This window comes from Oncorhynchus kisutch, linkage group LG20, assembly GCF_002021735.2.
Source record: "Oncorhynchus kisutch isolate 150728-3 linkage group LG20, Okis_V2, whole genome shotgun sequence".
Lineage (NCBI taxonomy): Eukaryota > Metazoa > Chordata > Actinopteri > Salmoniformes > Salmonidae > Oncorhynchus > Oncorhynchus kisutch.
In genome coordinates this window covers 7,928,297-7,939,659 of record NC_034193.2, presented here as the reverse complement: position 1 = coordinate 7,939,659, position 11,363 = coordinate 7,928,297, and the positions used below count along the sequence as shown (strand labels likewise).

Below are 11,363 nucleotides of genomic sequence, written 5' to 3'. Positions count from 1 at the left end.
ATGCCATATAAACATGTGTTTTTTTAATCCATACAGAATTAAACACTGCACTCAGGCGCATGTTGAACAGACTTTGGGTCCTTTCGAAAACACGGGAACAACCTCGTGTACAACTTCATGTACCTCTCCTAACATTTTGGCTTTATTTACTGTTAAAAAACGAAATTCGTTATGGACACTGATAATAATCCAACAACGGAGGTAGCTGCTACTACTATAGACAGTGAAGACACAACAGAAGCGTTCGTCAAGGTGAAATCAAAGAAGACATCGAAGCGAAAACGCGAGATGGATGGAGTCGATATGGAGGCTGAGGACTCCGTAGCATGCAAGCGGCCTCAGTTTCCACCCATTTCAGGCGACAAACTTAAGGTAAAGTAAATCCCACATTTTTATATATTAGTACATATGTTACTGAATTATTACACTTAGCTTGAATTTTGCCTGTTAGGGTAGAACATTTTTCTCGTCCCGTGTAAGGTCTGGGTCTTGCACATGCGCAATGTCACGCTATTGCTATGATTATTCTTACACTGCCTAAATTGAAGCCTTTAGCCCGCACAAATATTAAGTAGCACTGTCTCACAAGACTACATTTTAGTCAGCCGGGTTTTCTGATAGTGTAGGCTACACAACAATGTCATGAATCTGCGCATACCACTGTGAGAAGTTGCGATGATAGTTCTAACATTTCCACTGTCATATTTTTTTTGTCTCCTTGTTTCAGGGTGGTTCTGATGAGATGCGTAAGGTTGCTGTCCCGGCCCACAGGTATACCCCTCTGAAGGAGAACTGGCTGAAGATATTCACACCCATCGTCGAGAACCTACAGCTCCAAGTCAGATTCAACCTCAAAACCAGAAATGTGGAAATTAAAGTAAATGCAATGAGATTACCTGAGCAATGTTTATTTGTATTGGTGTCTAGAAAGTAGGCCATAATAAGAACGTGTCTTTCATTGCAGACATGTAAAGACACACAGGACATTGGCTCTCTCACGAGAGCTGCAGACTTCGTACGAGCCTTCGTTCTAGGATTCCAGGTTGAGGTAAGCAGCAGCACCTTCTGGGAAAGGAAGGCATTATCTTGTTGGGGTGATGAAATGAGAAGGATCCAGTCATCCAACAGCACTCTACTATCTCTGCTCTATATTGATAGAGTGAGAATTACAGGCCATCTCCCTTCTTTCAAGTCAAATATGTTTAAAGGAATAGTGAGAGATTGTAGAAATTATTGGTACGTTTTTCTACGTATCCAGAGTCAGATGAACTCATGGATACCATTTGTCACTGCGTGGAGTTTAAGGCAGTTTTGTGAGCCATTGCTAACTAGCATTAGCGCAATGCCTGGAAGTCTACCAGAACCGCTAGCATGCACTAGTCTACTGGCCTAAAGCCTAATGTCTATTGAGAATACAACCCCACTGTTTATCATGTGAAAGGAATCTGACACCATGTCTCTCTTTCCCTTGGGAGGCCTCTTAAAGTTCAGTCTAAATATAGGCTATTAATTAACCCTAACGTCTATTGACAATACAACTCCCATGTTCTGTTGAATCTAAACAACACTTTGTCTGTCTCCCCAGGATGCCCTTGCTCTCATCAGATTGGATGAACTTTTCCTGGAAACCTTTGATGTCACAGACGGTAACTAAGGGCCTGCCTGGCTCTACCTTTACAACCTACAATATTTGTAGTCACAATGTGTACTTGCCCCGGTGACATTCTGTGCCATGCGATATCTGAAAAGTCAACATTTCACTAGTCATCGAGCTAGTTAGGCACACTTTCTACTAGCCCGGTCTGAAAAGTACTAGCCTTGGGCTAGTGTGTTATCTTAATTTCATCCCTGTTTGTAGTATGCAAGCTCTTTTCACTACTAAGTGCACATTTTTCACTGACTGTCTTGGTTCTTTCTTTCAATTAATAGTTTTTATTGTCAGTAAAACCAGTCTTATTGTCTACCTTTTTAATATTTTGTGCCCCGGGACAACAGATGAAAACTAGCCAGCTGGCTAAAGATGGCACATTTTTGTAACTTTTGATTGATGTACATTGTCACTGTCAAATAAATAAAGAATGCACGGTCTCTGCCCATACTAAGTGAACATTTTCTCACCGTACTATTTTTTCCTGTTTCGTTGACAGTAAAACCACTGAAAGGAGACCATTTGTCCAGAGCTATTGGCAGGATAGCAGGGAAAGGAGGCAAAACAAAATTCACCATTGAAAATGTGACCAAGACCAGGATTGTTCTGGCAGACTCGTGAGTAGTGCTATATGGCCCCATGTTATGACGTAATAGTTAGAATTCTAGGTCTACATTCAAAGACTATTATTTATGGTTTCATCATGGCCTTTTTTTGTTGTTGGTGTCTTTAATATTTTACAGAAAAGTACACATATTAGGATCTTTCCAGAATATTAAGATGGCACGGACAGCGATATGCAACCTCATCTTAGGTAAGACTGAAACAGATGTGGAAGTTAGTAGAGTGGTGGTGAGGAAGGGGAGGATACAGTGTCCGGAAGTGACGCCATTCATTTTCAGGTTTCACTCATACGTCTTCTCAAGCTTTGTTTTACTGTTGACAGTTACAACTGATTTCGAGATTGAATATCGATTCGATCACCTTAAATATACGTCATCTGATTTGTTTCTCTGAATTGTTTCATCAAACTTATCGCCGCCAGCTCCTGATATCAGGGCATACAAACTGTCTCCTGAATTAGCTTAAGTGCGCATGTGCACCCGGCTGGGCTCACAAGCGAACGAGGCCAGAGTTAGTTTTTCCTGGCTAAACTAGCTGGATAGCTAAAATATGCCACTTTTCGTCCTCATTGCCAAACTTAATGAATACCGCGTCCTCAACTGCAAAATTCTGGAAAGAAACTTAAATGATTTATTTTGTTGAATGGTTTGAAATATGTATCGTAAGATGACGTGGCGAAGGTTTTCATTGCTACTAACCTCAGATACACGTTCAGTTTTGAGATCCATTGGCATCAGCTTAGCTAGACATTTCTTACTGGTCTTGGAACTGACAATGTGCAGCCTCTCCCCGCTTGGCTCGATGGGATATGTAGTGATTTTGCCAACACATCCAGATATGTACACAGTCTTGTACCCTTAACCTGTTTTTAAACTGACTATCGTATTTGTTAATTGAATCAGACATTTATTAATATAATGATTAATCCAGACATGCCAATGACTAAATTACTTCCAGACACGAAGGATCGGCGGCGCTTCTCCACACCACACTCTCATGTGAATTCGTCATATGGTCACGTCTCACCATTGCCCCAAGTCCCATGTATTAAAATGGGAAGTGTTTTAGGAAATGGCACACAGTGTTGTTAGAGCATGGCGCTTGTAACACCAGGATTGTGGGTTCGATTCCCGGGTCACCCATACGAATAGTGTGCTTTGGGTTTAAAAAAAACACCTGCTAATTAGCATATTATATACAGTACCAGTCAAAAGTTTGGACACCTACTCATTTCAGGGGTTTTCTTTATGTTTTACTGTTTTCTACATTTTAGAATAATAGTGACGACATCAAAACTATGAAGTAACACGTGTCATGTGGTAATTCTTGCCATAATGTGGACTTAGTCCTATTTGGTAAAAGACCATCTTCTGTATACCACCCCTACCTCTTCACAACAACTGATTGGCTCAAACGCATTAAGGAAAGAAATTCCACAAATTAACTTAACAATGCACACCCGTTAATTGAAATGCATTGCAGGTGTCACCTCAAAAAGTTACATTACAGGTTGTACAAACTTGTCAAACTAAATATAGAATCAATCTTTATTGAACATTTATGATAAAAACATCCTAATGTTCCAACCGGAGAATTCCATTGTCTGTTGAAAAGCAATGGAACGAGAGCTGCCTCTCATGAGAAATGTGTGTGACTGAGAACGAGTCTGCTGCCAGACCCCTTAGTCAAACAGCTCTCATTCTCTCCCCCTTCACAGTAGAAGCCTGAAACAACGTTCTAAAGACGGTTGACATCTAGTGGAAGCCTTAGGAAGTGCAACATAACCCATATCCCACTGTGTATTCGATAGGGCCTGAGTTAAAAAAACTACAAACCTCAGATTTCCCATTTTGATTTTTTTTCTCAGGTTTTTACCTGCCATATGAGTTCTGTTATACTCAGACATCATTCAAACAGTTTTAAAAACTTCAGTGTTTTCTATCCAATGCTAATAATAATAATATGCATATATTAGCATCTGGTACTGAGTCGGAGGCAGTTTACTCTGGGCACGCTATTCATCCAAAAGTGAAAATGCTGCCCCCTATCCCAAAGAAGTGAATACTTTTTTCCCCGTTACTACATAGTTTTAATGGTTTGGGATGAGTTGGACCGCAAAGTGAAGGAAAACAGCCAACAAGTGCTCAGCATATGTGGGAAGTCCTTCAAGACTGTTGGAAAAGCATTGAAGCTGGTTGAGAGAATGCAAAGATTGTGCAAAGCTGTCATCAAGGCAAAGGATGGATACTTTGAAGAATCTCAAATATAAAATATATTTTGATTTGTTTAACACTTTGCCATATGTGTTATTTAATAGTTTTAATGTCTTCACTATTATTCTACAATGTAGAAAATAGTCAATAAGAAAGAAAAACCCTTGAATGAGTAGGTGTGCAAACTTTTGACTGGTACTATGTTATTGATATTATACATGTCTATTTCCCCATACAGGAAGTCCCCCTTCTAAGGTGTACGGTAACATCAGGGTCGTGGCCAGCAGGACAGCAGAGAGATTCTAAAGTCACATGTGGATTTATATTCTCGTCTCCTGATGAAAGTCAGGTATTCCCCAAGATTCTGATCGAAGACCGGTTTTGCCTTTTTTTAAACCTAAGGTAATATGAATGGGTGGACCTGGTCCTGGATCAGCACTCCTGAGATGTTTTTTGGATGTGGGCCCTTGCCTGACATCTTCCAGGACTTTTGTTGTTGAAGCTGGACATATTGATCTGGGGAATGCCTACCTGCCTTCGACATCTGGACTGGCCTGTCTCTTCCCACAGGGGATATTTGCATGTAAATGATTTGCCCCTGGATTTCAGTTTGATTTAAATAAAATCTGAACCTAAAAGTATTTGGAGGCCAACAATGAATTGTTACACATGAAGTGAAAATTTGAGTTAATGTAAATAAAAATGCAGAAACCCTAATGTGAGACTGTAAAGTGCCAAATTGATCCAGAAACCCTAATGTGAGACTGTAAAGTGCCAAATTGATCCAGAAACCCTAATGTGAGACTGTAAAGTGCCAAATTGATCCAGAAACCCTAATGTGAGACTGTAAAGTGCCAAATTGATCCAGAAACCCTAATGTGAGACTGTAAAGTGCCAAATTGATCCAGAAACCCTAATGTGAGACTGTAAAGTGCCAAATTGATCCAGAAACCCTAATGTGAGACTGTAAAGTGCCAAATTGATCCAGAAACCCTAATGTGAGACTGTAAAGTGCCAAATTGATCCAGAAACCCTAATGTGAGACTGTAAAGTGCCAAATTGATCCAGAAACCCTAATGTGAGACTGTAAAGTGCCAAATTGATCCAGAAACCCTAATGTGAGACTGTAAAGTGCCAAATTGATCCAGAAACCCTAATGTGAGACTGTAAAGTGCCAAATTGATCCAGAAACCCTAATGTGAGACTGTAAAGTGCCAAATTGATCCAGAAACCCTAATGTGAGACTGTAAAGTGCCAAATTGATCCAGAAACCCTAATGTGAGACTGTAAAGTGCCAAATTGATCCAGAAACCCTAATGTGAGACTGTAAAGTGCCAAATTGATCCAGAAACCCTAATGTGAGACTGTAAAGTGCCAAATTGATCCAGAAACCCTAATGTGAGACTGTAAAGTGCCAAATTGATCCAGAAACCCTAATGTGAGACTGTAAAGTGCCAAATTGATCCAGAAACCCTAATGTGAGACTGTAAAGTGCCAAATTGATCCAGAAACCCTAATGTGAGACTGTAAAGTGCCAAATTGATCCAGAAACCCTAATGTGAGACTGTAAAGTGCCAAATTGATCCAGAAACCCTAATGTGAGACTGTAAAGTGCCAAATTGATCCAGAAACCCTAATGTGAGACTGTAAAGTGCCAAATTGATCCAGAAACCCTAATGTGAGACTGTAAAGTGCCAAATTGATCCAGAAACCCTAATGTGAGACTGTAAAGTGCCAAATTGATCCAGAAACCCTAATGTGAGACTGTAAAGTGCCAAATTGATCCAGAAACCCTAATGTGAGACTGTAAAGTGCCAAATTGATCCAGAAACCCTAATGTGAGACTGTAAAGTGCCAAATTGATCCAGAAACCCTAATGTGAGACTGTAAAGTGCCAAATTGATCCAGAAACCCTAATGTGAGACTGTAAAGTGCCAAATTGATCCAGAAACCCTAATGTGAGACTGTAAAGTGCCAAATTGATCCAGAAACCCTAATGTGAGACTGTAAAGTGCCAAATTGATCCAGAAACCCTAATGTGAGACTGTAAAGTGCCAAATTGATCCAGAAACCCTAATGTGAGACTGTAAAGTGCCAAATTGATCCAGAAACCCTAATGTGAGACTGTAAAGTGCCAAATTGATCCAGAAACCCTAATGTGAGACTGTAAAGTGCCAAATTGATCCAGAAACCCTAATGTGAGACTGTAAAGTGCCAAATTGATCCAGAAACCCTAATGTGAGACTGTAAAGTGCCAAATTGATCCAGAAACCCTAATGTGAGACTGTAAAGTGCCAAATTGATCCAGAAACCCTAATGTGAGACTGTAAAGTGCCAAATTGATCCAGAAACCCTAATGTGAGACTGTAAAGTGCCAAATTGATCCAGAAACCCTAATGTGAGACTGTAAAGTGCCAAATTGATCCAGAAACCCTAATGTGAGACTGTAAAGTGCCAAATTGATCCAGAAACCCTAATGTGAGACTGTAAAGTGCCAAATTGATCCAGAAACCCTAATGTGAGACTGTAAAGTGCCAAATTGATCCAGAAACCCTAATGTGAGACTGTAAAGTGCCAAATTGATCCAGAAACCCTAATGTGAGACTGTAAAGTGCCAAATTGATCCAGAAACCCTAATGTGAGACTGTAAAGTGCCAAATTGATCCAGAAACCCTAATGTGAGACTGTAAAGTGCCAAATTGATCCAGAAACCCTAATGTGAGACTGTAAAGTGCCAAATTGATCCAGAAACCCCACGACACAACAGGGAAACAAAGTGATCACACACACAACTTGTACTTAAAATGTTTCAAAGTGTTTTATTTTTTAAATTTTCATACAATATCAAGTTTCCAACAGTCCCACAGCATCAGATGCACCATGCAGAGAAAGGGGAGAATAACTATTAGTCAAACTTAACCGTTTCAGTTTCCACACAAAACTAAAAGAGCACCGAGTCCCCTTCAAAGAAAATAGAGAAAGTAGTACTTGCAGAACTAAAAATCTGAACTATATTTGATAACGGAATGGAAAGCTTCTATACAAAACTGTGTCGAGTACAGTGAGTGGCAGTTGACTTTGGGACCAGCTTTTTACAGGAAAAGAATCCTCATCGCGCTGATCCGGGGGGGGGGGGGGGGGTGAATACAAAGTTAACATGTAGTTCAGTTCGTTTGGATTACTGCTCCATAATGTGAACATTTAACAAAGTTAGGACAAAATCCAATATGTTTCCCAGTAGATTATTAAATATAGTTTTTACTGACCTCACCATTCACGTGTTTTAACGAGGATTATTTAAATGGATCATCTACATGCACAAGGAAAATCATCATGCAAACATAGGAGGCCCAAGAAAAGCCACTTGTACAGTGCCCTATATATGATGCACTCATTTTGACCTGCGCTATGGGCCCTGGTTAAAAAGTAGTACACTATGCAGGGAGGCATTTGAGACGTCTCACTAAAAACAATGGTTTCCAAACCAACTATCAAATCATTAAAATACAACCCGCCGCCATTTTGTTACATTTATATTCTCGGGATGCCCATTTCACCATAAACTTGTGTCAGTCTCCCTACTGTGAATACCACAGAGGGAGAGGACCGATGAGGCGATCGTGATAGGTTCTTAAATCTTCACTTTCTAATGTACTCTCAAATGTACCGTATGTCCATTGATCATGTCAAACGTTTACGAGTAACTCTGTTGTTGCATTAGAAAGAACCCTGTACTGTAAATGCACTACTGATGGGGGGTGGGTTTGACATTGGCTGCTGCAGCCTCTCTCTCTACTAAGATGAGCAAACATTGACCTAATATACAGTTACTATGCTGCCTGCAGTTGAGCCTCAATAACATGCCAGAACATTCTATATTCCCTCAATAACTCACTGACATTCATTAAATCTTTCTCATCTCGATATTTTAGGATATTCCTCAGTTTAAGATATAAAATACAAATACATAGATGGTCCATGTTAAAGAGATTATTATTATTTTTTTGAACAAGATTCTTTTATACGTTCGATTGTACACAAGGTGCAACAGAACATTTGACTTTATCCCAAGACACACACAGGTTAGAGCAGGGGACTCTGCCATACTACGGCGCCCATGGAGCAGTTGCTGTGGGGGGGTTGTTAAGGGTCTTGCTCAAGGGTACAACGGCAGGTTATGCCATCTAGGATTTGACACCAGCAGCAACCCTCTGGTTACCAGCTCACTTCCCTTCAGATTTTTCCCGTCAGACCCGGGATTCAAACTAGCAACCCTCCGGTTGCTGGCTCGCCTCTGACTGCTAGGCTACCTGCCGCCCATTTATTTTGCATTGGGGGATTGTCATATGGTTCAACGTAAAAACGTGTCGTTAAAGTAAGTAAAATACAAATAAGTATACCAGGACATCACTTTCTTGGCATCTATCTCTACGCTTAGAGTAATAATCTCAAAGTATGAACATATAATAAAACAGCCCATCACTCTAAACTTCCAACAGGTTTAATGTGATCGGAAGCTTAATGTATCTAATCCAACCTGCTCAAGAGTCAAATGTCTTAATGTATCTAATCCAACCTGCTCAAGAGTCAAATGTCTTAATTTATCTAATCCAACCTGCTCAAGAGTCAAATGTCTTAATTGATCTAATCCAACCTGCTCAAGAGTCAAATGTCTTAATTTATCTAATCCAACCTGCTCAAGAGTCAAATGTCTTAATTTATCTAATCCAACCTGCTCAAGAGTCAAATGTCTTAATTGATCTAATCCAACCTGCTCAAGAGTCAAATGTCTTAATTTATCTAATCCAACCTGCTCAAGAGTCAAATGTCTTAATTTATCTAATCCAACCTGCTCAAGAGTCAAATGTCTTAATGTATCTAATCCAACCTGCTCAAGAGTCAAATGTCTTAATGTATCTAATCCAACCTGCTCAAGAGTCAAATGTCTTAATGTATCTAATCCAACCTGCTCAAGAGTCAAATGTCTTAATTTATCTAATCCAACCTGCTCAAGAGTCAAATGTCTTAATTTATCTAATCCAACCTGCTCAAGAGTCAAATGTCTTAATTTATCTAATCCAACCTGCTCAAGAGTCAAATGTCTTAATTTATCTAATCCAACCTGCTCAAGAGTCAAATGTCTTAATTGATCTAATCCAACCTGCTCAAGAGTCAAATGTCTTAATTGATCTAATCCAACCTGCTCAAGAGTCAAATGTCTTAATTGATCTAATCCAACCTGCTCAAGAGTCAAATGTCTTAATTGATCTAATCCAACCTGCTCAAGAGTCAAATGTCTTAATTGATCTAATCCAACCTGCTCAAGAGTCAAATGTCTTAATTGATCTAATCCAACCTGCTCAAGAGTCAAATGTCTTAATTGATCTAATCCAACCTGCTCAAGAGTCAAATGTCTTAATTGATCTAATCCAACCTGCTCAAGAGTCAAATGTCTTAATTGATCTAATCCAACCTGCTCAAGAGTCAAATGTTTTAATTGATCTAATCCAACCTGCTCAAGAGTCAAATGTTTTAATTTATCTAATCCAACCTGCTCAAGAGTCAAATGTCTTAATTGATCTAATCCAACCTGCTCAAGAGTCAAATGTTTTAATTTATCTAATCCAACCTGCTCAAGAGTCAAATGTCTTAATTGATCTAATCCAACCTGCTCAAGAGTCAAATGTCTTAATTGATCTAATCCAACCTGCTCAAGAGTCAAATGTCTTAATTGATCTAATCCAACCTGCTCAGGAGTCAAATAGTGCAAAAGAAACAGCTGTTTATTTTAGAAAATGAAATTTGCAGCTGACCATTAGTGATCTTGCAGCGAGCATTTGACTCATCACAGACCAGTCCATCACTGACCGCAATGGTGGATACTTAATAATAACAATACCATATGTCCTGGTTGGCACTTTATACCCTACGTTTTGAATTGTAACCCAAATCAAGTATATTATTTAAACGCAACACCTCAGATAATGACACATTTCCCCACTAAATATACATTTATAGATATACTTCGTCTATAAAAAAAAGAGACCAGAACAAAAATAAATATTTAAAAAAAAAATAACATTACAATTTTTGGGGGACAAAATATAGTCAAGCCAACCTTTCCCCTCCCTCCCTCAAAATAGCTGTCCTTCAGGTTATCGAGAGGATCGGAGTTCAATAACACAACTAAATTGGCTTCGCAAAGCTTGTGGCTTGTTTAGGGGAAAAAAGTGGCTTCACGGGGAGAGAGAATACTTCCATTGATACACGAAGTGTTTGCCAGACGTCTTGAGCAGATCTTCAGAGACCGATGGAGAAGAAAGCAGAGGGGAGGGAGAGGAGCGGAGGGACATGCTCACACGTCTACCACCATCTTTTTGTGTATGTCAAGGCCACCCACCACCTAGGGGAAGAGAGAAGGAACAAAACCAAATAGTTCTTATTGTAGTTCTAATTCCAATTCTAGAGTAAAAGCAGGCGGGAACAGATTGATTCTTCATGCTATTCAAAATCACGCAACATGATTCCAACTAAGAGAGGCAACTTAACACTAGTATAACTACAGTATCCTGTTAACACTAGTATAACTACAGTATCCTGTTAACACTAGTATAACTACAGTATCCTGTTAACACTAGATAACTACAGTATCCTGTTAACACTAGTATAACTACAGTATTCTGTTAACACTAGTATAACTACAGTATCCTGTTAACACTAGTATAACTACAGTATTCTGTTAACACTAGATAACTACAGTATCCTGTTAACACTAGTATAACTACAGTATCCTGTTAACACTAGATAACTACAGTATCCTGTTAACACTAGTATAACTACAGTATTCTGTTAACACTAGTATAACTACAGTATCCTGT

General features: G+C 39.3%; 2 protein-coding genes across 3 annotated transcripts in view; one reads left to right on the top strand and one right to left on the bottom strand.

Moving 5' to 3' along the window:
• The first annotated feature begins 60 nt into the window (after positions 1-60).
• pno1 (partner of NOB1 homolog) lies at positions 61-5,202 on the top strand. Its single transcript, XM_020477589.2, has 7 exons — positions 61-372; positions 728-877; positions 965-1,048; positions 1,586-1,646; positions 2,148-2,265; positions 2,392-2,462; positions 4,724-5,202. The coding sequence occupies exons 1-7, from the start codon at positions 172-174 to the stop codon at positions 4,789-4,791; spliced, it is 753 nt and encodes a 250-aa protein (XP_020333178.1). The 5' UTR covers positions 61-171; the 3' UTR covers positions 4,792-5,202.
• A 2,082-nt stretch (positions 5,203-7,284) lies between these two features.
• The window catches only part of LOC109885783 (calcineurin subunit B type 1), a 69,488-nt gene continuing 65,409 nt past the window's right edge, over positions 7,285-11,363 (bottom strand). The window contains exons 6-7 of one of the 2 annotated variants that reach the window (XR_004204502.1): positions 10,232-10,888; positions 7,285-10,192 (exon numbers count right to left, since the gene is read on the bottom strand). Coding sequence is in view for 1 of the 2 variants with exons in the window: in XM_031799640.1 (XP_031655500.1) it covers positions 10,841-10,888 (48 nt within the window). In the remaining variant the exon portion in view is untranslated. Of the gene's footprint in view, positions 10,889-11,363 lie in introns of both variants that reach the window. The other variant, XM_031799640.1, reaches the window with a different exon arrangement.

What these genes read in the sequence shown, in the direction of transcription:
- pno1 (XM_020477589.2), top strand. Translation starts at nt 172, where the DNA reads ATGGACACTGATAATAATCCAACAACGGAGGTAGCTGCTACTACTATA. An exon ending in TTTCAGGCGACAAACTTAAG is followed by an intron (nt 373 to 727) that starts GTAAAGTAAATC and finishes TCCTTGTTTCAG; the next exon opens with GGTGGTTCTGATGAGATGCG. An exon ending in AACCTTTGATGTCACAGACG is followed by an intron (nt 1,647 to 2,147) that starts GTAACTAAGGGC and finishes TTTCGTTGACAG; the next exon opens with TAAAACCACTGAAAGGAGAC.